The sequence below is a fragment of the Symphalangus syndactylus genome, chromosome 11 (genome assembly GCF_028878055.3).
Source record: "Symphalangus syndactylus isolate Jambi chromosome 11, NHGRI_mSymSyn1-v2.1_pri, whole genome shotgun sequence".
Lineage (NCBI taxonomy): Eukaryota > Metazoa > Chordata > Mammalia > Primates > Hylobatidae > Symphalangus > Symphalangus syndactylus.
Genome location: NC_072433.2, coordinates 113,464,962 through 113,488,188, shown reverse-complemented (window position 1 = coordinate 113,488,188; position 23,227 = coordinate 113,464,962). Strand labels below are relative to the sequence as shown.

Here is a 23,227-nt window from a genome sequence, read left to right as displayed (position 1 = left end):
GGAACCGGTGTACAGCATAGTGGTTATAAGTTCATGCTGTAAAGTTAGGAGACCTGGGCTTGAATCCTGGCTGCCCTTTTATTAACTGTGTGACTCTGCCTAGCTGCTTAGCTTCTCAGAGCTTCAGTGCTTTTATCTGCAACATGGAAATAATACCACCTGCCTCATTCTTTGTGAGAATGCATTTAAAGTGTTGAGCACACTCCCTGTCACATAGTAAGCATTCTCAGTAAGTGCCAGCTACTATCACTTAGGAGGCTAAGGCTCTAGGTGATGAGGCCTACATGGGTGCAGTTACAGATGCAGGGAAATTGCGAGGAGCAAGTCATTCTAATCCTCTTAGAAGAAATGTCCATTGGGACACCCAGACTTCAACAAGACTTTGAGCTTAGTGATAATCTAAGTTATGAAGTTCAAAACAGAAGTTAGACCGGGTTTCTAAGCACAAAAATTTGGCAACTTAAAATGATTTCAAAGTGGAATTATCACATCAGTATATCCTTATAATAATATATATCCCTCCTTCCTAAATTATTCATATCCTGATACCTGAACAAGAGTTTTTAGAGCTCAGAAGGGTTAGTGTCTAAAATCCTAGACTGAATTAGAAGTGACTTCAGTAGGCTGAGAAAATACCGCCTTGTAGGAAAAAACAACCAACCTCTCCTCCCAAACCAATTTTACCCAAGACTGCAAAATAGATAAATATTTTAACAGTAGAGAAGACTCAGTTATAGGCTAAACTCTTTATCATACCTTGTCTGTGTGTTTAATGTGGCAATGGTCACCAAAGTCCCTTGAAGTACAGTAATATTCATTTGTGCCTCCCCCATCCCCACTCTGCTCTTGAAGTTCCAGAAGGGCAGATCCAAAATAACATTTAGCCTTGTATTGCCCATCGTTATTGAACAAGTAGGTACTCAATTATTTGCTGAACTAAAATGAATTTGTGAAAATGGTCATTCTAAATGAAGGGCTGTGTTGGGACTTTGAGCTTCAATGTGGTTAGGCTTATTTTCTACAAAATTATTTTCCCAACATCCAGTGAGTTTTGAATTAAGAGAATTTGTTTAAATCCTACAGTAGACTTCTCAATCAATCTAAACCATCTCCTTAACTGAATATCTAGACAGAGAGAGAGAGAGAGAGCGCGCCACAAGATTGTCCATGTAGGAACTCCAGAAATCCGCATCCACCCAAAACGCGTCCCGGGGCAGGGAAGTTTAGGCTGCGCTCCTCCCACCTTGGATGGGTCCCAGCTGAGAATACTCACTGGGCTGAGCCAAGTTTGCTCTCCCTCTTCCCGAGCACTTTCGCAGGCTTTGTGTCTTCCACATCTTGCTGTAGTTCAGTCATCGGGGCCGTGTCTGGAGGGCACCTTCAGACTTCCGCGAGCCTGGCTCTCCCCCGGCTCTTCCCGGCTTCTAGGTCCCGGTGCGCAGGCCAAGCAAGCGGCGCCGTGCCCTCCCCTGCACCCTCCGCCCCGCGCATCCAGGCCGGGCCGCCCGCGCCAAGCTCTCGGGGCCGCGGACCCGGACACGTCGGAGCGGGCGCGATTGGTCCGACCCAGTGTGGAAGAGCCGAGAGGGAGGGAAGGGGAGGGTCGAAGCGAAGTGACAGCCTCTTTCCCCAACCCAGGAGGCAGAGAAGAGAAAAAGGAAACCTGTTGAACGAGTCTTTCGGGAGAGGAAGCTAATTGGCCAAGCAGGTGGAACTTTTGCCTAAGAAGGCACAATCCGTTTAGCCTCCTGGTAAATTAGCCTTTTTGTTTTCTATCCCGACGGTAACAGGGGGATTTTTAAAGAGGGCAGCCGGCTCTAGATACCGGAAATAGAGACCTCTGAGTGGGACGCCCTGTCACACAAATGCGCTGTGTGGGCTGGCCTATGCCCTGTCCTAAATTATTCAAACAGGATATTGCTTCATTGAGGGACTGCCTCTTCTGCTTAAACAATAGGTCTGCTCAATTTTTTATGTGGGAATAACAAAGGTAATAAGTAGTTGCCTTTGGTGGTGTTTTGGTTAACCCTTCATCGTTCTGGGGGTGGGGGCGGTTAGAGGGGAAAAGAAGAAGCAACCATCAAAATCTTCAAATATTGGGTTATGACTGTTCTCATCAAAATCAAAATTGGTGTTTGATAATTCCCAAGCCGCCTCTTTGTTGCCCATAGTTGTGCAAGTACTTTATTTACTATGCACTCAACCAGTACCGTGAATGCCTCTTCTTCCCACCTTTTGGTGACATTTTGATTTGCCTGTTCTAAGGTTTTGCATTGGAAGCATCCGTTCATTCATTCATTGAACAAACTTTTGAGAGCTACCAAGTTCCAGGCATTGTTCTCAACCAGGGGTGTCCAATCTTTTGGCTTCCCTGGGCCACACTGGAAGAAGACAAACTGTCTTGGGCCACACATAAAATACACCAACCCTAAGGATAGATAATGAGCTTTAAAAAAGGTCTGTGCAGGGGCCTGGCGCGGTGGCTCACACCTGTAATCCCAGCAGTTTGGGAAGCCGAGTCGGGTGGATCATTTGAGGTCAGGAGTTCGAGACTGGCATGGCCAACACAGTGAAACTCCATCTCTACTAAAAATACAAAAATTAGCTGGGTGAGGTGGGGCAGGCGCCTGTAATCCCAGCTATTTGGGAGGCTGAGGCAGGAGAATCGCTTGAGCCTGGGCGGTGGAGGTCGTGGTGGGCCAAGATGCACCACTGCACTCCAGTCTGGGTGACGGAGTGAGGCCCTGTCTCAAAAAAAAAAAATTCCGTGCATAAATGTCAGAATGTGATAAGACAGTTTATGAATTTGTATTGGGCTATATTCAAAGCTGTTCTGGGCTGCAGGTTGGGCAAGCTTATATAAACATTGACTTGTTATAGCAAATAACATTTGTGTTGGTGGTTTTCTAATTTGCTATGGAGTAGTTGACAATTAGAATAATTAATATAAAACGTTATTATTGGAAGCCTGACTTGACTTCAAAGCAATTACAAGTGGCAACAGTAGAGCATGACATGCCTGGGAAAAAACCACTAACTATGTTCTGGGGCTGCAAGTCCTTCATTTTTCTTTTAAAATAAAGTTTAGATTTAAGAGTATTACAAAGACTATACAACCATAGTATGTACATGTATGTATGTATGTTTGTAGGGTGTACGTGTGTGTAAAACACCTAACCTAAGTAACTTCAAACATTTCGGAGGTGCAAGTTCTTTCCAAAGTTTTCTTATTCCTTCTCTTTTTACGTATGTATCATTAGGCTGAGAGAACAAAATCATCTTTTTGTAGCCTGCTTGCTCCAAAATTGATGCTCGTGACATTTGAAAAATAAGTAAAGAAAAAAGCTTACATAAATTCTAGAAGAGTTGGCTTAGTCAGGCCTCTCTCTCTTTTTTCTTCCTGACCACTGACCGCTTTGCTATAGGAGCTGTGCTAGGTGGGATGGGGAAAGCTCTGGGTGACCTGAAAGCTTGAAGGCTGTCTCCTTGGTGCCCATAGTTGTCTCTTCCTGGGGACATTCCTGATGCCTTCACCTCTACGTCTTTGCTCGAGATCCCCCCCCTTATCAGGATAGGGATAGGTTTGGAACAGAGATGAGGTTGTCAATTTCCCAAACTCTGGATGAGGACTCTCAGATCTCAGGTGCCCTCCAACTTCTCATTACAGAGCTCAGATCGTACCGACTTCCCCCCTAAGTAATTTTTTTATTGTGGTAAAATATACATAACATTACTATTTATCATTTTAATAAGTGTATAATTCAGCAGCATTCAACACTTTCACAATGTTATTTAACTATCACCACTTATCTGTACCCAAAACTTTTTTAATCATCCTTAGCGTAAACTCCCATTAAACACATTAAACAATAACTCTCTCTTTTCTACCTCCTCCCAGCCTCTGGTAGCCTCTAGTTTACTTTCTGTCTCTATAAATTTATCTGTTTTAGGTACCTCATACAAGTGGAATCATACAATATTTTTCCTTTTGTGTCTGGCTTGTTTCACTCAGTGTAATGTTTTAAGGTCAATCCATGTAATAGCATATATCCAAATTTCATTGTTTTTGGCTGGATGATATTCCATTGCATGTATATACCACATTTGGGTTGCGCATTTATCTGTTGATGGACACTTAGGTTGTTTCTGGCTGTTGTCTATTGTGAATGATGCTGCTATGAACATGAGTGTGCAAATGTTTGTCTGAGTCCCTGATTTCATTTCTTTTGGATATATACCTAGGAGTAGACTTGCTGGGTCATATGGTAGTCTATGTTTACCCTTCTGAGAAATCACGGTCAGGCCTCTTTTAATGCATGAGTAAGGGCAAGTATTCAAAGCAGTCTTAGCATGGGCTTATGGCTCAATTAAAGAGCACTCAGTTATCCTGAAATAGCTTGAAGTTCTTCAGTGCATGGTATGAGGACTTCCAATGGTGTGGTTTTAAGTGAGCAGGTGAGGTTGAAGTGGAAGGCAAGGCAGGTAGGGAAAATATCAGTCTTTTCCTAGAGTGGAAGAATTAGAAAGGAGCAAGTAAGCTACCATACTTGTTTATGTTTAAAAGGCATCATTAAACAACTGCCTAATTTGTTTATTCTTGGGGCTTACGTTTAAAGGCATCATTAAACAACTGCCTAATTTGTTTATTCTTGGGGCTATTCTACAGTAATATATGGAATATAGTATTCAAGAGGCACAGCAGATAAACAATAAAGGAAATGTCATTGCCATGTGACAAAATAGCGATGTAAGATTATGCCTATGATATGTGAGAGAGGAGACAAGAAAAAAAGATTATGGCTAAAATATATTTTAGGATGCCCTTTGATATTGCACCAATAAGAGACATTATTTTTCTTCCGCTAAGTCTCTGGGAATCTAAATTCTTGTTTTTAAAAGCAAAGAAGATTTCTTTTCTTTCTTTTTTTTTTTTTTGAGAAAGAGTCTCGCTCTGTTGCCCAGGCTGGAGTGCAGTGGCACAATCTCAGCTCACTGCAACCTCCGCCTCCTGGGTTCAAGCAATTCTCCTGCCTTAGCCTCTCGAGGAGTTGGGACTACAGGCACACACCACCACGCCCAGCTAATTTTTGTATTTTTAGTGGAGACGGGGTTTCACCATATTGGCCAGGCTGGTCTCGAACTCCTGACCTGGTGATCCGCCTACCTCGGCCTCCCAAAGTGCTGGGATTACAGGCGTGAGCCACCGTGCCTGGCAAAAGCAAAGAAGATTTCTAGCTGATACTTTTTCTAGTTTTTAAAATCACTTTGGCAGAAGATGCCAGACATGACACCTTCGGTGGGTGGGAGCTTCTATGCGAACAGCTTTGATGTTTGATATTGGTCAGATATTGGCCTTCCTTAGCATTGAGCACATACACCATGCATCTGTTCATAGTCTTGGGGGAAGAATACAAACAATGTGTTTGGAGACTTGAGTGGAGATTTGGGTGCAAGGTGACATGGTTTGGCTCTGTGTCCCCACCCAAATCTCATGTTGAATTGGGATCCCAAGTGTTGGAGGTGGGAAGTGATTGGATCATAGTGGTGGTTTCTAATGGTTTAGCACCACCCTTCTAGTGTTGTCTTGTGATAGAGTTCTCATGAGATCTGGTTGTTTGAAAGTGTGGGCGGGGTGCGGTGGCTCACGCTTGTAATCCCAGCACTTTGGGAGGCCGAGGCAGGCGGATCACAAGTTCAGGAGATCGAGACCACGGTGAAACCCCATCTCTACTAAAAATACAAAAAATTAGCCGGGCGTGGTGGCGGGCGCCTGTAGTCCCAGCTACTCGGAGAGGCTGAGGCAGGAGAATGGTGTGAACCCGGGAGGCGGAGCTTGCAGTGAGCCGAGATCGCTCCCCTGCACTCCAGCCTGGGCGACAGAGTGAGACTCTGCCTCAAAAAAAAAAAAAAAAAAAAAGAAACTGTGTAGCACCTCCCCCTTTGCGCTCTCGCTCTCTCTCGCCTCTCTCTTGCTTCACCATGTGAAGATGGTGCTTGCTTCCCCTTTGCCTTTCACTGTGATTGTAAGTTTCCTGAGGCCTCCCCAGAAGCAGAAGTCTGCACTGCCTACAGAACCGTGAGCTGATTAAACCTCTTTTCTTTATAAATTACCCAATCTCAGGTAATTCCTTATAGCAGTGTGAGAATGGACTAATACACAATGTATGGTCAAATATTATAGTTACCTAACTTAAAACATGTGGTGAGGTGAGTATTTATTAACCAATGTAAGTATAGGTAAGTATCATCACATGCCTATAATTTTTTGCATATTGTCTGATGATAGGTTTTAGAAGATGTTGATGACCTTATCAAGATGAAACCTGGAAGCTCTGTAATAACTTAACTATTCATGATATTTTATAAGTAAAAGAATTCCAGGAACACTTCTCAGACCACTCCTGTTTTCAATTAAAGCCAGTATCCAAAGAAGAAAATGGGAAAAATGGAGAGAGTTCAGAAGAGAAACACACAGTGACAACGAAGGACTTAATTCTAAGACTTTCAAAAAAATCGTAAGAATGAAAGTTGAGAAGGATTATCTGAATGGGTACCTTTGTTGAATGATTTATGTCAATATGAAGAAAAGGTTCCCAATGAATATAACCATGAAACATTGGAATGGAACTCTGTAGTAGATTATGGAATCTTCTAAGCTGGAGGGCTTTGAAAATAAGATTAAAAAATTTAGTAGAGTAGTTTTAAGCCAGTATTTCCAAAGCCAAGTGATACTGCAGATTGAGATATTTGAAATCTTCTATTTCTCTTCCTAGAGATGAAGCAACCACTATGCTTAGCACTCATGTTCAGAGGAATAGGCAAGATGGCAAGGGCTTACTGGTCCAGGGCCAGAGGGTAGTTTTGAAACACTAATTTAAATCTGGTTCATTGAGAAAGCAGAAGCAGTAAAAAACTCTTCCAGTTCATGTTATTTTTTAAGAATTAATATAAATGATGCCACAGAAACAATACATTAATATCTATCTCAGAGTTTTAAAATACATGCCTATTCTGTATATGGCAAATGTTACAGATCACCATGTGTGAATTGGGAGGGCCCCTGTGATCATCCAGCACCGTGATTTTCATGCTCGGTTCTGCAGGAGGCCTGGGCTCTTTGGTCTAGTGAGGGGAGGACCCAGCACTTGAACTTAGGTGTTCTGACTCCTGGGCCTATTTCCTGCTAGTATTTCAATGCCATCTCTCCTGCTTCAATTAGGACTCTTCTACTTGTATCTGTTTAATATATTTGTGTTCTTTCTTAATTTCTATTTGGCCTGCCACAAACTGAATACAATTTAAAAATAAAATTCCACCATCATTTTTCAGAGAAGAGCCCAAGCTTTCACGGAGGTCAGTGACTTGGCCAAAATTACAGTGGTCTCATGAGAACAAAGATCCAGTTTTCCTGACTTGCAGGGGGGTACTTTTAGGGTTGTAGGAGAGTGAGTGTGCAAAACAAATTTTGTTAGTGGCAAAGACACATATCTTGCAGGAGAGTGTGTTGGAGAGAAAGCCCAAGGACCTTCAGGTGGGAATACAATGTTTGTGGGGAAAGAAACATTTGAATCTAGAGTTATCTTTGGTGGATGCATTTTGCAGTTATCTGTTGCTGTATAACTAACCACCTCAAAACCTGGTGGCTTAAAACAATAATTTATTATTACCTCTCATGGTTCTGTGGATTGACTGGGCTCAGCTGAATGGTTGTCACTTGTGGTCACTCATGCATTTGAACTTAGATAAAGGCCGGGTTTGAAGTCATTTGAAGACTCAGCTAAGCTGGATGTGCAAGATGGAATTTTCATTCCCAGGTCTGGTGCTTCAGCTGGGATGGCTGGAAGAGCAGAAGGCTAGCTGAGCATTTCAGTGTCTGTGCAGTGCTCCACGTGGCTAGCTTTGGCTGCCTTACAGCATGTCCATCTCAGTACAGTTGGATTTTTTTTAACTTGTTCTCTGGCATCCTCCAGACCATGTGTCCTATGACACCAAGGTAGAATCTACAAGGCTTCCTATGAGACAGTTGGAGGTCATGCAGCTTTTCCTATGTTACATTCTGTTGGTCAAAGGTAAGCCATAGGGCTAGCCCAGATTCAAGGTGAGATAACTACACAAGATGTGAATACCAACTCACTGGGGGCCATCTAGAGAGACCACGTATCACAGCGCAGATAATAGATTAGGCCCTCTGACTATAGATACTTTGTCATTAGGCATGTGGGTAAATGGACATTTCTAACAGTACTGTTGTAAATGCATGAGATATAGAAGTGAACAAAACACGTAAAACCCATGCTGTTGTGGCTCTGACATTCTAGTGGGAGAGACTGAGAATTTAACAAGTCAGCACATAAATAACACAGTTTCAATGGGTAAGAGATATAAAGAAAATAAAATAGAAAAGGATAGAGCTTGAGGGAGGCCTATTTTACGGGATCATCAGGGAAGCTTCTTTGAGAGGTGACATCTCGGCTAAGCCTTCGGTGAGTAGGAGGAAGCAATGTGAAAGTCTGGTTGCAGAGCTTGCCAGCCAGAGGGAAGAGTGAAGGTACAGACCCTGAGCCAGGACTGGGCTTGGCATATTTTAAGAATGGAAAGAAGGCCAGTGTTCTCCACTGTGCCTGGAGTTTATACTCCCTTATGGGAGGAGGAGAAGGTTGGCGGGAGAAGGATGGTATCTCACAGAAAATGTTTTCTGTCCCTTGGTTTATTATCTGTCCTCTCCCACAAGAATGGAATCTTCTCAAAGACAAGAACCTTGTTGGTCATGTTCACTTCTGTGTTCACAGTGTCTAGTTCATGTTAGATGCTCAATAAATATTTGTTGAGTGAATGAATCATTGAGTGGTTGTTTCTAACTACTGAGTTTCAACCATACTCCTGTGGAACTCTTACTAACCTGAGATGTTCTAATGTTGAATAATTACTCTTTTTTTTCACTTTGCGGGAAGAAAAGAAGTAAGCGAAAAAGAAATATGACAATAATTTCTTCCCCATAATAAAAAGGAAAATCTTTGGTTCATGCTACTTACCAAATGACTTCTAGCAGAGTGCAAGTGCCTCTACCAGATTAGAAAGGTCCTATGACTCTCAGATGGTTTAGACCCGGAGCAAGTCCAAGAATCACTGTTTATAATCCACAGGCAACAATTTAGGGTTATGGAATCTCTCATATTTTCTCAGAGAAACATTCATGCAGCTACTTCCTTTCCTTGTTTTGGGAACTGATGATCACACCATCAATATTAGTCCTGGCTTTTCTCTTTCCTCCTGCCACGATTGGCATGTTCTTTTTCTTCGTGTGAAATGTTTTGACAGTGCAATCCATGCATTGCAACTGACAGATCATTTTGAAGTAGTTAATATTTAATCATGGCTAGTATCTCTATATTACATATTTTCTTTCTATCACTTATATTGTATACTTTCTATTGCTTATTCTGACTTTTCATCTTTTTAAATATATTTTCTTTTTCTTTTTTGACAACTTCTATTATTATAGCATTTTGTTATATTTTCTCCAGTCTTTTCTCTATGTAGCACTATTCATTTTTAAAAATCATTTGAAACTAATAAGTTGAAACAAGGAAGGAAAGGGGGAACCAAAGAGAAGGGAATGCAGAAGACTTCTACTCCTCAGGCAAATAAGAAAGTTTTTCTACTTTGCTCAAGTAGCCACAGATTTATTTTACTTTCACTTTTTGGTTGAATCTTTTAAATAGAACCTTCACTGGAGGCAAATTGTGTAGCCCTCCCTCTTTCCCTCCTTCCCACCCTTCCTTCCTTCCTGGCTTCCTTCCTTCCAACAAACATTTTTTTTTTTTTTTGCATGCCTTTTACATGTCAGGCCATATTCTGGGTGATGGAGATATAAAAATAAATAAGCACCATGATTGCTATAAGTGAGTTTGCAGTCCAGTAGAAGAAAGATATCAATAAACAGATATTTACAAAACATACATGCACACACAGAACCTTACTCAGAAACCATCATGTTCTTACATCACAACCAGATATGGTGCCAGGTAACATCATGGTGTTAAATGGAGAGAAAGGAAAGGGGCTGACCATTTGATGCTTTGTGTTCTTTTGTTTTGGGTCACACACAAACCACTCATTCCCAGTTGTCCACCCCCTACATCCCCCATGCATCTGAACAACTTTTAGAACAGGCTCTAGGCTGGAAGTCAGAACTGGGCTCTATTCCAAGCTCTGTGCTTTGTACTGGAATGTGATTAATGGAATACAGCACTGAAGTAATAGAACTACTGGCCTTAAGGAAAGGGCCCTAGATTGCATAATTATAGCAGTATCTCTTCTTTCTGTCTTTATATAGACAAACTACAGAAATGGGGTAGGGGAGACTTTTTACATAGAAATGTTGTATAAACCAATTGCCAAACCTTGAAAAAAATGTTCATGAGGAGAGGGTAGTTATTGAAGTCTATTTGCCTGAGAAGATAAGTGCATTTACCATCTTCCTATAGGGCTCTGTAATTTGCATTAGCTTCTACATTTAAAAGCATACCAGGTGGGGCATGGTGGCTCATGCCTCTAATCCCTTTGGGAGGCTAAGGTAGGAAGATCACTTGAGCCCAGCAGTTTGAGCTCAGCCTGGGCAGCATAGTGAGACACTGTCTCTACAAAAAAAGAAATTAAAACAATTAGTCAAGCATGGTGGCATGTGCCTGTAGTCCCAGCTATTTGGGAGGCTGAGATGGGAGGATCACTTGAATCTAGGAGATCAAAGCTGGAGTGAGCCATGACTGACTGAGCCATTACCCTGCAACCTGGGTGACGAGTGAGACCCTGTCTCAACAACAACATACAAGAAAACCAGCTGAAAACAGAACATTTCCCTGTGTGTTAAGATCTCAGACTAATTCAAGTCAGAATTTAGTTTTTATTTTTAGTAGTAGTTGAGGAAATCAAATTAAAGAGTTATCTTTATTCCATATCAACAAATATATGATAAACTCTCTAATAAGACACCTATCAGAGGGTGATTCAGACATTGGAAATAGACAGACATTGGTCTTATAGAATCTGAAGCCCCCAGATTTTGAAAAAATATTGTATAAATTTGCAGTAGACACTACAAAGAATCAGGTGATGAGAGCTGGTGGGAATAGTCTTGATTCCTGGCTTCTTAGCTGTATTTCCCAGGTGGTCCTACAGTATTTACTTTTCTGCACTGGAAGTCTAAGGGATTTTCGATGGTATTTTTTTAGTAAACAACTCTCCTTGTTTGAGCTAGTTGAGGGAGTTGTCCTGGAGATAAGAGAGTCCTGACTGGGGGGTAGAATAAGGGAATGGTTAAGAGTCAGATTAATCTGAGAATCCTAATATGCACTTTACTACCTTGGACAAGTGACTTGCCTTCTCTAAGCCACAATTTTTCTTATCTATGGGGAAAAATGGGAATAGTAGTAGCAACCGTTTTATAGAATCATTAGGGATAAAAGGTTCAATTCAATGAGAAATCTTAACTATCCTAAATATATACCCACACAGCATTGGAGCGCACAGATTCATAAAACAAGTACTTCTAGGCCTACAAAAAGATGTAGACAGGCCGGGCGCGGTGGCTCACGCTTGTAATCCCAGCACTTTGGGAGGCTGAGGCAGGCGGATCACGAGGTCAGGAGATCGAGACCACGGTGAAACCCCGTCTCTACTAAAAATACAAAAAATTAGCCGGGCGTGGTGGCGGGCGCCTGTAGTCCCAGCTACTCGGAGAGGCTGAGGCAGGAGAATGGCGTGAATCCGGGAGGCGGAGCTTGCAGTGAGCCGAGATCGCGCCACTGCACTCCAGCCTGGGTGACAGAGCGAGACTCCGTCTCAAAAAAAAAAAAAAAAAAAAAAGATGTAGACAGTCACACAATAATAGTGGGGGACCTCAACACCCCACTGACAGCCTTAGACAGATCATCAAGGCAGAAATCTAACAAAGCCATTTCTGGACTTAAATTCGACACTTGACTAATTGGACCTAAGAGACATCTACAGAACACTCCACCCACCACAGAATATATATTCTCATCTGCACATGGAACATACTTCAGGATTGATCACATGTTCAACCTCATGTTCAGTCTCAATAAATTAAAAAAAATTGAAATCATACCAGCCATAGTCAAAATGTGTTAGAAAAATTGATTCCAAGAAGATCTCTCAAAACTACACAATTACATGGGAATTTAAAAACTTGCTTCTGAATTACTTTTGGATAAACAACAAAATTAAGGCAGAAATCCAGAAATTATTTGAAATAAATGAAAACAGATACACAACATACCAAAATCTCTGGGCTGCAGCAAAAGCAATGTTAAAAGGAAAAGTTTACAGTGCTAAATGCCCACCTCAAAAAGTTAGAAAGCTCTCAAATTCATGATCTAACATCACCCCTAGGGAAACTAGAAAAACAAGAACAAACCCCTAAGTTACTAGAAGAAAATAAATAACTAAAATCAGACGAGAACTGAACAAAATGGAGACTCTGAATTCCATTCAAACAGTGAAACCAAAAGTTGGCTTTTTGAAAGGGTAAACAAGATCAACAAACTGCTAGCTAGATTAACAAAGAAAAAAGAGAGAAGATCTAAATAAGCACAATCAGAAATGACAAAGGTGACATTACAATCTATCCCACAGAAATGCAGAAGATCCTCAGAGACTATTATAAACACTTCCATGCATATAAACTAAACTCTAGAGGAGATGGCTAAATTCCTGGAAACACATAGTCCCCAAGATTGAATCAGGAAGAAATTGAAACTCCGAATAGACCAATATCAAGTTCTGAAATTGAAATCAGTAATAAAAAACCTCCCAATCAGAAAAAGCCCTGGATCAGATGGAGTTGTAGCCAAATTCTACCAGAAGTACAAAGAAGAGCTGGTACCAATCTTACTGAAACTATTCCAAAAAATTGAGGAGAAAGGACTCTTCTCTAACTCATTCTATAAAGCCAGAATCACCCTGATACCAAAACCTGGCAAAGACACAACAAAAACAAAACTATAGGCCAATATCCCTGAGGAACATAGATGCAAAAATTTTTAAGACAATACTAACAAATTGAATCCAGCTGCATATCCAAAAGATAATTCTTCATAAACAAATAGGCTTCATTCCTGGGATGCAAGGTTGCTTCATTATATGCAAATCAATAAAAGTGATTCATCACATAAACAGAATTTAAAACAAAAACCATATGATTATCTCAATAGATGCAGCAAAAGCTTTTGATAAAATCCAACATTCTTTCGTGATAAAAACTCTTAAGAAACTAGGCATCAAAGGAACATACCTAAAAATAATAAGAGCCATCTATGACAAAGCCACAGCCAACATCAGATTGAACAGGCAAAAACTGGAAGCATTTTCCTTGAGAACTGGAACAAACAAGGATTCCCAGTGTCACTACTCCTACTCAACATAGTTCTGGAAGTCCTCGTCAGAGCAGTCAGGCAAGAGAAAGAAATAAAAGGCATCCAAATAGGAAAAGATGAAGTCAAATTATCTCTCTTTGCTGATGATATAATTCTATACTTAGAAAACCCTAAAGACTCTGCCTAAAGACTCCTGGAACTTAAAAATGACTTAGTGAAGTTTCAGGATACAAAATTAATGTACAAAAATCAGTAGCATTTCTATACACAAATAATGTTCAAGTTGAGAGCCAAATCAAGAATGCAATCCCATTTAAAATAGACACACACACACACACACACACCAGAAATATATCTAACCAATGACGTGAAAGATCTCTACAAGGAGAACTATAAAATACTGCAACAAGAAATCCTAAATGACACAAACAAATGGAAAAACACTCCATGTTCATGGATTGGAAGAATCAATATTGTTAAAATGGCCATACTATCCAAAGCAATCTACAGATTCATTGCTATTCCTATCAAGCTATCAACATCATTTTTAACAGAATAAGAGAAAAATACTGTAAAATTCACATGGAACCAAAAAAGAGGCTAAATAGCCAAGGGAATTGTGAGCAAAAAGAACAAAGCTGGAGACATCAAATCACCTAATTTCAAACTATGCTATAATGCTACAGTAACTGAAACAGCATGGTACTGGTACAGAAACAGACACATAGACCAATGGAACAGAATAGATAACCCACAAATCAAGCCACACGCCTACAGTCATCTGATCTATGACAAAGTTGTCAAAAATAAGCAATGGGGAAAGGACTCCCTTTTCAATAAATGGTGCTGGGATAGCTGGCTAGCCATATACAGAAGAATGAAACTGGACCCCTGCCTTTCACCATATACACAAATTAACTCAAGATGGATAAAAGATTTTAATGTAAGACCTCAGACTGTAAGAATCCTAGACGAAAACCTAGGAACACCATTTTGGACACTGGCGTTGGGAAATAATTTATGATTATCCTCAAAAGCAACTGCAACACAAACAAAGATTGACAAGTGGGACCTAATTAAAGAGCTCTGCACAGCAAAAGAAACTATACACAGACAACTTACAGAATGGGAAAAAATGCTCAGAAACTATGCATCTGACAAAGATCTAATATGCAGAATCTAGAAGGAACTTAAACAATTGAACAAGCAAAAAACAAATAACCCTATTTAAAAATGAGCAAAAGACATGACCAGATATTTCTCAAAAGAAGACATACAAACAGTCAACAAACATATGAAAAAACGTTCCACATCACTGACATCAGAGAAATGCAAATCAAAACCACAAGGAGATACCGTATCATACCAGTTGGAATGGTTATTATGAAAAAGTCAAAAAACAACAGATGCTGGTGAGGCTGTGGAGAAATAGGAATGTTGTTGTGTATAAAAACAACAGTTGTTATACTGTTAGTGGGAATGTAAATTAGTTCAGACACTGTGGAAGGAAGTTTGGAGACTTCTCAAAGAACTTAAAACAGAACTACCATTTCGACCCAGCAATCCCATTACTGAGTACATATCCAAAAGAAAATTAATCATTGTACCAAAAAGACACATGCACTTGCATGTTCCTTGCAGCACTATTCACAATAGCAAAGAAATGGAATCAACCTAGGTGCCCATTAATGGTGGATTGGATAAAGAAAATGTGGCACATATATACCATAGAATACTATGCAGCCATAAAACGTATGAAATAATATCCTTTGCAGCAACACGAATGCAGCTTGAAGCCATTATCCTAAGTGAATTAACACAGTAACAGAAAACCAAATATCACATGTTTTCACTTATACGTGGGAGCTTAACATCAGTTACTTATGGACATAAAGACGGCAACAGTGGACACTGGGGATTAATAGAGCAGGGAAGGAGGGGAGCAAGGGTTGAAAAACAAACCTCTGGGTACTATGCTCAGGACCTGGGTGATGAGATCAATCATACCCCAAACCTCTGCATCAGGCAATGTGCAGGTAATAAGCCTGCACATGTACCCCAAATCTAAAACAAAAGTTGAAATTATAAAAAATGAAAAGATACTCATTAAAAAAACCAAAAATAATATAGAATCATTAAGGAATATAAAGAGATAATATATACAAAGGACTTAGCACAGTATACCAGGCACATAGCACTCAATTCATATCCATTATTGGTTATCACCACCATCACATCATTATTAGCCAGAGTAGTAGTTTTACAAATTGAGCATATTGCCCTCCTTTAGTTCATCAGCCCTCTTAATGGCAACCCACAGTGTGTGGAGTATTATGACACGTGCTAGAGGAAGTTACTAAAGATATACAAGATGTGACCTCTGTCCCCATCTGAATCCTCAACCCTATTTATGCTGAATCCTTGTCAGAAGTTAAGCCTGTATATTTAGATCGGAGCCATTTTTATGTTTAACTCACTAGATCTCAGCCATAATCTGTCTTGTCTATTTGCTTTTTCTTCCTTTTGTGAGCGGAAGGAAAGGAAGATGCTTTTGCCACCCCGAAAGCTCTAGCTTAAGTAGTATAAGAGTCATTGGAATTAAGAGTTAATCTATATGAACTCTGATGGAATAGAGGCTTATGATAGCTAGAGTGACTGTATGTCCTGGTTTGCTTAGGACAGTCTTGATTTAGTACTGCTGTTCTGGCATGTTTATAATAGAGACTCTTTTCAATCTTAACAGGTGTCCCTGTCTGTAACATTTGTTGATAGCCAATCTATAGTAGGGACCTAACTAAAATATCATATTAGCTCAGTTGTTTAGACTAGGCACCTACTGAACCAAAATCTTGGATCTGATTGCCTTGCTGTCCAAGCAGGCCACTTACCTCTGTCACTCACTGTACTCCCTACTCCTATTAAATGGCTTGAAATTTATCAGAAAGGTGGGGTGAAAGGAAATGTAGCAAGAATGTCAAATTATCACAATTACTTGAAAAATACTCAAGCTCCTGCTCCATTGATGTCAAATCAGAAGGATTTCTTTATGCACAGAGCAGATAGCTTTATGACCCAATACAGAGTTTGTTACTGTTATTACTTATCTTGGCTTTCAGAACCACAAAACAGAATTTGTGTTCAAACTTCATTGAAAATCATACTTCTGTTGACAGTGAGGTTGAAAGCAATCTGGCTTACTTCTCCAGATGCTTTCTTTACCTGTTTTTCTCTAGAAGAAAGAAATCATCAGTAATCTGACTCTTCCACAGTAAAAACCTAAAGGCTGCTTCTTTGAAGCCCCCAGCTATGATTTTTCAGTTTATCACCCAGTGAACCAATTCCTTAAAGCCTTGGGTATCCAGGGGTTACTAAAACTCCAATAAGTAAGCTCTGTAAATAGTACGCAGCAGAAAACATAACAAAATCAAATTTAGGGTTTCTTTTTCATTTTCTATTTTTGTTATCTTCTCTATTTAAAAGTCTAGATGGGGATTGCCTTGGGGCTGTAGACTGAGAAGGGGGTAGAGGACTTTTAGGGGCATTGGAAATATTCTGCATATTGATCTAGGTGGTGGTTAGTTACATGGGTATATGCGTATATAAAAATTGAGTGTATGCTTGAAATTTGTGCGTTTTAATATATGTAAGTTAAATCTCAATTTTATTTTTATTATTATACTTTAAGTTTTAGGGTACATGTGCACAACGTGCAGGTTAGTTACATATGTATACATGTGCCATGTTGGTGTGCTGCACCCAGTAACTTGTCATTTAACATTAGGTATATCAATTTTAAAAAGTAAAAAGAAAAGCCCCAAACTTCTTTAGCCAGAGCTGGTAAAAAATGTATTCTGAGTTAGTAAAATAATAGAATGAAGGACAAAACAACAACATAAATATCTTTTTTCTTTTAGACATGAGTATGATCTTTGTCTCTATATTTACTTTTTTTCTGTGGATAAATGCCTCCTTTTCTCTGCCTTTACTTAGTCTTTGACAATAAAGCTTCAAATTATGACAAATGAGTTTTTAGGTAGGACTTTTTCTGCCTGCTTTTATTCAAATATTTATTTTAGTATGTAACACTAGAACATTTTAAACTCTTAACTACACTTTTCTTTGGCTTTATACAATCTATGTAATATCTATTGTAAACCTCCTAGGCCATATCAGTCATGGTTTATGAATGGCATGCAAGTTTACTACTTGGTTCCTAGCTTATCGTGTGGCTGTTTACTAAGTTTGTTGAGTTGCATAATCAAAAGAACCAAGAAAAGCAAACGGTGTTTTAATATAAAATAGCAGGATGGCAACTTAGAAATTTCTAGATTAAAAAAAAAAGATATCCTCAAGAAGACTATCTTTTGCCATCTACTGCCAAAGGGTATTCTAATAACGTGTAGCTAATCATGTAATGATCTGGTTTACTAGACTTAGGTGAATTCATGGACTGAGATTATATGCAATTAAAGAAAAAGAAAGGGAGTGGGGAGAGTAAAATTAATTGAGTGCTTCCTCTGTGCCAGGCACTGTGCCTCGCACAGATTATTTAATCTTTACAACTCTGTGAGGATTGTCTTATTGTACTATTGAGGAAGCTTAGATTCAGGAATGGCAAATAACTCACCCAAGTCACACAACTGATAATTTAGTTGTGTTGGTTTTCAAAGGTTGCTCTTTTCCCACAATGTACTATCTCTGGTGATGTCACAGATGAATTAAGAAGTACTTAAAAGAGCCAAAGGGATTTTAGAGATAATGTCATCAATTCCATTTGTTTGGAGATAAACAGCATCCAGGGAGGTTATATTGGGTCCAAATGGGCAACATAGAACTCAACTACCAGTTCTTCCCAGACGCTTCCTCTACTCCTCTTCCTACCTCCTCACCTTATTCTGTATCCCCAGTCATAGTCAGGATTAAAATCTTTTGCATGTTTCCTTATGAGTGGTTAAGAGTAAGCAGCCTCTGGAACCTGGGTTTAAATCCAAGATCTACCACTTACAAGTTGTGTGACCTTCAGTAAGTAACTTAGCTTTGGTTTCCTCAGTGTAGAAAATCAAAGAGTGGTTGTGATAATTAAAATATGGAGAGTCCTTAGAATGGGATGTGACCTGTAGAAAGTGTCCTATGAGTATTCATGATTTATTTTTTGTTATTATATGGTATAATTCTTCTTCTGTGATTTATTGTTACATGTGTACAGGGTTGTCTACCTGTTGACATGGAGATGGTGTCTTATACACCTTTGTAATGCACTCCTCTTCCTCTCCTCCTCTTAGTGCCAAGATCAATGCTTAATCATTCTAGACATGGAACAAAGGCCTATTGGATGAATTTGGTTTTCCCAGTTAATGACTTTCCAAATTTTCCCAGTTAACGACTCTATCAAGTATAGAATCCAAGACTCCCCTGTCATAATCTGCTACTCTTGAGGATCCTGATTGTTGATTTCCAGGCTGGCATTTTCTCCCTATATTCCTCATTTCTTTTAGGAATCCAAAAATACAGGAGTAGCTGCATATGCCCATGATTTCACTTAGGAATTGGTTATTTCTTTGTTGTTCCTTTAAGGGGTTAACATCAAGCACGGACTGACTTTCTATTCTTGGCATCATGTCCTTGAGGCAAACTGGTCTAAGGTAACAAGTAATCCTAATATGTGATTTTTACCCACAGCTTCCCATTTCTGTTGACACTGGTACTTTTAACTCCCTCTGCTAGCTACCACAAAGAAAAATAAGGGGCTTAACTTTTTTTGCTTTCCTTGACATTTTCCCTCTCTACCAGATATTACAATCACAAAAAGGGTTTCATTTCCTTGGGTTGTGTTCAGACTGTACAATCCTGGGATTTCCTGATTTCAGGGGAGGTAGCTATTGTCTTTTGATTTCCACTCAGAGAATTTAACATTAGCATTTCAATAGCACCACAATTGTTTTTGAAAGTATGGTATGTAGAACTTTGTGACAAACCTTCTAAAAATGTGGACAATAGCTATCAGACTTTAGCATTCCATCTTCTTTTGGCAAAGTGGTGGACTTTTTTTTAAAACAACAAATTTCATCTATATTAAATGTAAATACTGTTCAACATCTAATGCTTGAAAAAATGATGCTATTATTCCACTGTGAACTTTATAAGTTGGTTTGTTCCAGATAGCCTCTTCCTTATTAGCAGAACTTGGGGGATAATTATACGTATTTAGAAAATCTTTCTGACCTTTGTGAAAGTTTAGAGACTTTTATGTTCCTCTATGTAAGTCTTTCAGTGTGTGGAGATATAAGTTGCCTTAAGTAAGAGGAAACTCAGTATAGGAAGGTTTTGAATAAAATTACAACAAAATATGTAACTTTATTAAATACTTAATTTTACATTAAGATGAATTTATTTTAAACTGTTAAAACTTTTTTTTCCCCTGCTCTTTTTTCCCCTAGAGCCTAAACTTTGTAAAGGATGGTTCATTTTCTTTTCTGTTGAGCCCTTTATTCCTAGTACCTATTACAAGTGCTCAGTAAATATTTCTGAGCAATAAGTGATGACTTAATTAATCAGAAAAACACTCTGCATAGTACAGGCAACAGCCAACGTACAAGTGCATTGTGTTCCACATGGCATTTTGTAATTCATTATTAGGATGCCAAATATACTTTCCTACATAAAGAGTAATGTGGAAAGAACTCAGATACCTAGGTTTGCTCATAAAATGAGTTTATCATGTATTGCAAATTCTACTGTTTTAACTACCCCAGTAGCAAACTTTTCTGGGTTAGCTTGGGAATCAAATCATTTTTTAAAAACTTGTTTGTGTGGAGAAGGTACTTCTTATCCCAAGGTGACCTCTACACTGAATTAAGAAATATATTTCTTTCTGTGTGAATATTAATCAAATGGTATTCAGAGAGATGGAGAACTGGCTGCCAAGGAGGAAATGGCATCTTCTTCATTGCTTTGGAAAGACTTGATCCTAACTCCTGGCTCTATAAAAATACTTGCCTCCCACTAAATTCCCCATTACATTATGAAGATTTCTAATTCCTTATGTGACCTTCTCCTTTTAGCCTCACATTCTACATAATTACCTCAGCCCCTATGGAAAATAGAAAGAATACTCTAGAACAAATTCTGAATTTACTACAGATTCCTAGGCCTTTATCCGAAACTCATGGGGCCAGATGTATTTTTGAGTTCAGAGATATTTTTGGATCTTAGAAAAGTAATATGACACATATGCTGTATATTACATAATATCCTTGGCCTGTAATTCAACACAATAATATTTCTTTGGCTAACTGTAAGACTATTTCCACAAAGTGAGATAAATAGATACCGCTCATAGCCTTACGTCACATAAATTCAGGTTCTGCTTGTAAAATTATAAAAGTTGTTTGGTGTTCAGTAACCCTTCTATCTCAGAATTGTGGGTAAGGGACTGTGGACCTGTCAAAGAGATAATGTATCAAATAAGAAAATTATAAAGGTGGTTCCGGTCTTCAGACTGAGTTCTGAGCTGCAGGGACCCTACTCAGAGACAGAGCAGAATTACATTCTTTGAAGAGGTTGGTGTTGTACCCGGAATGAAGGCTCAATTTATAATTCAAGGTGGTATTTACCAAGGTAGTATTTGCTTCCTGGGTTAGGCAACCCTTGGGTTTATTAGCCTTAAGTGTTATTATTAGTGAGCTTATTTCTTAGTAAGCCAGGCTTTCTGCATTGGCTAAAAGAATGGTACACTTGGAGAGAAAACTCTTTCACTTTTCCTTTTTCCACTTAGGGTGGGGTGACAGGAAACCATAGTGATGGCCTGGAGTCCCAGCGAGGATGCTGGTAGAAGCCCTGCAGATACATAAAACGGAAGGATGCTATTGAAGGCACTGGATGTGAGTGCTGATACTAGAACAGGATGGAGGCTGAAAACCAATTCAGCTGGGCCTCCCTACCTAGGCTTTTGATTTTCCCTGTGGCTAATTCAGCAGTCACAAAATAGACTCTCAGCTATATATGACCAGTAAGTTTGTTTTGTTAGAATTTGAAAGCCTACCAGTGAACCAGGCACTTTCCAATTTGCTGTGTCACTTGCTGGGATTAGAGTGACCCCGTATATGACCTGGGATGACAGGGTTACCTCAATATTTAATTGTCTGAGTCAATCAGCAACAGTGATATCTTGACTAAGCTGAATAGATATGGTCTACTCAAGACACAGTATTTAATGTCTACCCAAAACACAGTATAATAATGTAAGCTATCATTTTTCCATATGGTAGTAAACTTTTCTAAGTGCTAGGTAAAGCAGATCTATATTCAGCGTTTCCATAAAACACTCCTTGTTGGAACAAGAGAAGTGGAGCAGGTGCATCCACAGAAAAGATTTAAGAGGCCCTGCAAATTTCTAGCTTGGATGACTGGTAAAGGTCTTTCTCTCTTGAAGCCAGTCAGTAAAGACTGGAGGTGCTAACTGATTCTTCAAATGTGAAGATAGCAATGAAAGACTTCAAAGAACATGAAAAAAAATCAAGGAAACATGATTCCACCAAAGGAACACAGTAATATTCCAGTAACTGAACCCAAAGAAATGGAGACCTATGAACTTTCTGACAAAGAATTAAAAATAATTATTTTAAGAAAGCTCGGTGAGCTATAAAACAGCACAGATAGACAACTTACTGACTCAGGAAAACAATACATGAACAAAATCAGAAGTTTAACAACCAGATAGAAATAATAAAAAAGAACCAAACCAATTCTGGAGCTGAACACAATTACTGGACTGAAAAATTCAATAGAGAGCTTAAGCAACAAAGTTGATCAAGCATGAGAAAGAATCTGTGAACTCAAAGACACATCATATGTTATTTTTCAATCCAAGGAGATTGAAAGAAGAAAGAAAAAAGAATTTTTAAGAATAAGGAAAGCCTAAGAGATTTATAAAACACCATAACCAAACCTATATATGCATTATGAGAGCCTCTGAAAGAAAAGAGAAATGGGAAAATTGGCTGAAAACTTCCCAAATCTTGGGGAGGGATATGGACATCAGGTTCATGAAGCTCAAAAGTTTCCAAACAGGATCAACCTGAAGAAGATTATATGGCGACACATTATGATCAAAAGTCAATGACAGTGTTTTGAAAACAGCAAGAGAAAAGTTACTTGTCACATACAAGGGAATATATGTAAGACTATCAGAAGATTTACCAGCAGAAACTAGCCTGCGAGGAGAGAGTAGGATAATATTTTCAAAGTGCTGAAAGAAAAAACTGCCAACCAAGAATACCATACCTGATAAAACTGTCCTTCAGAAATAAAGGAGAGACAGACTTTCCCAGACAAACAAAAGTGGGAATTCATCACCATTAGACCTGCCTTATAAGAAAAGTAAAGGGCATTCTTCATGTTGAATGAAAGATGCTAATTAGTAACATGAAAACACATGAAAATATGTAACTCATTGGTAAAGATAAGTATATGGTAAAATTCAGAATACTCTAATCCTGTAATTGGCAGTGTGTACATCACTTCTAACTCTAGTATAAAAAGATAATAGACAAAAGTATTAAAAATAACTAAAGCTATAATAATTTGTTAATAGATACACAATATTAATAGCTATAAATTGTGACATTAATAACATAAACTGTATGTGTGAGAAATAAAAGTGTAGAGTTTTTGCATGAAATTGGAGTTATTATCAGCTTACAATAAGGTAACTGTTATAACATAATTATAAGATGTTCCTTGTGATTACCATGAAGTTTAGATTTAAAATCTATTTTTTCTTCTATAGTCACTCCTGCTTTCTTTTCACTTTCATGTGTGTCTTTAAATCTAAG

The 23,227-nt window shown here is 38.9% G+C and overlaps 1 protein-coding gene across 16 annotated transcripts in view; it reads right to left on the bottom strand.

Annotated features, from left to right (window-relative positions):
* Positions 1 to 23,227, bottom strand: part of GRAMD2B (GRAM domain containing 2B) — a 137,934-nt gene that overhangs the window by 74,340 nt on the left and 40,367 nt on the right. For 9 of the 16 annotated variants that reach the window (XM_055299138.2, XM_055299139.2, XM_063612981.1 and 6 more), the window contains exon 1: positions 1,274 to 2,669. The exons of the other annotated variants lie outside the window; for them this stretch is intronic. In XM_055299138.2, the coding sequence (XP_055155113.1) occupies positions 1,274 to 1,337 (64 nt within the window). In that variant the 5' untranslated portion in view covers positions 1,338 to 2,669. Of the gene's footprint in view, positions 1 to 1,273; positions 2,670 to 23,227 lie in introns of those variants that run through there. 16 annotated transcript variants of the gene reach the window in all.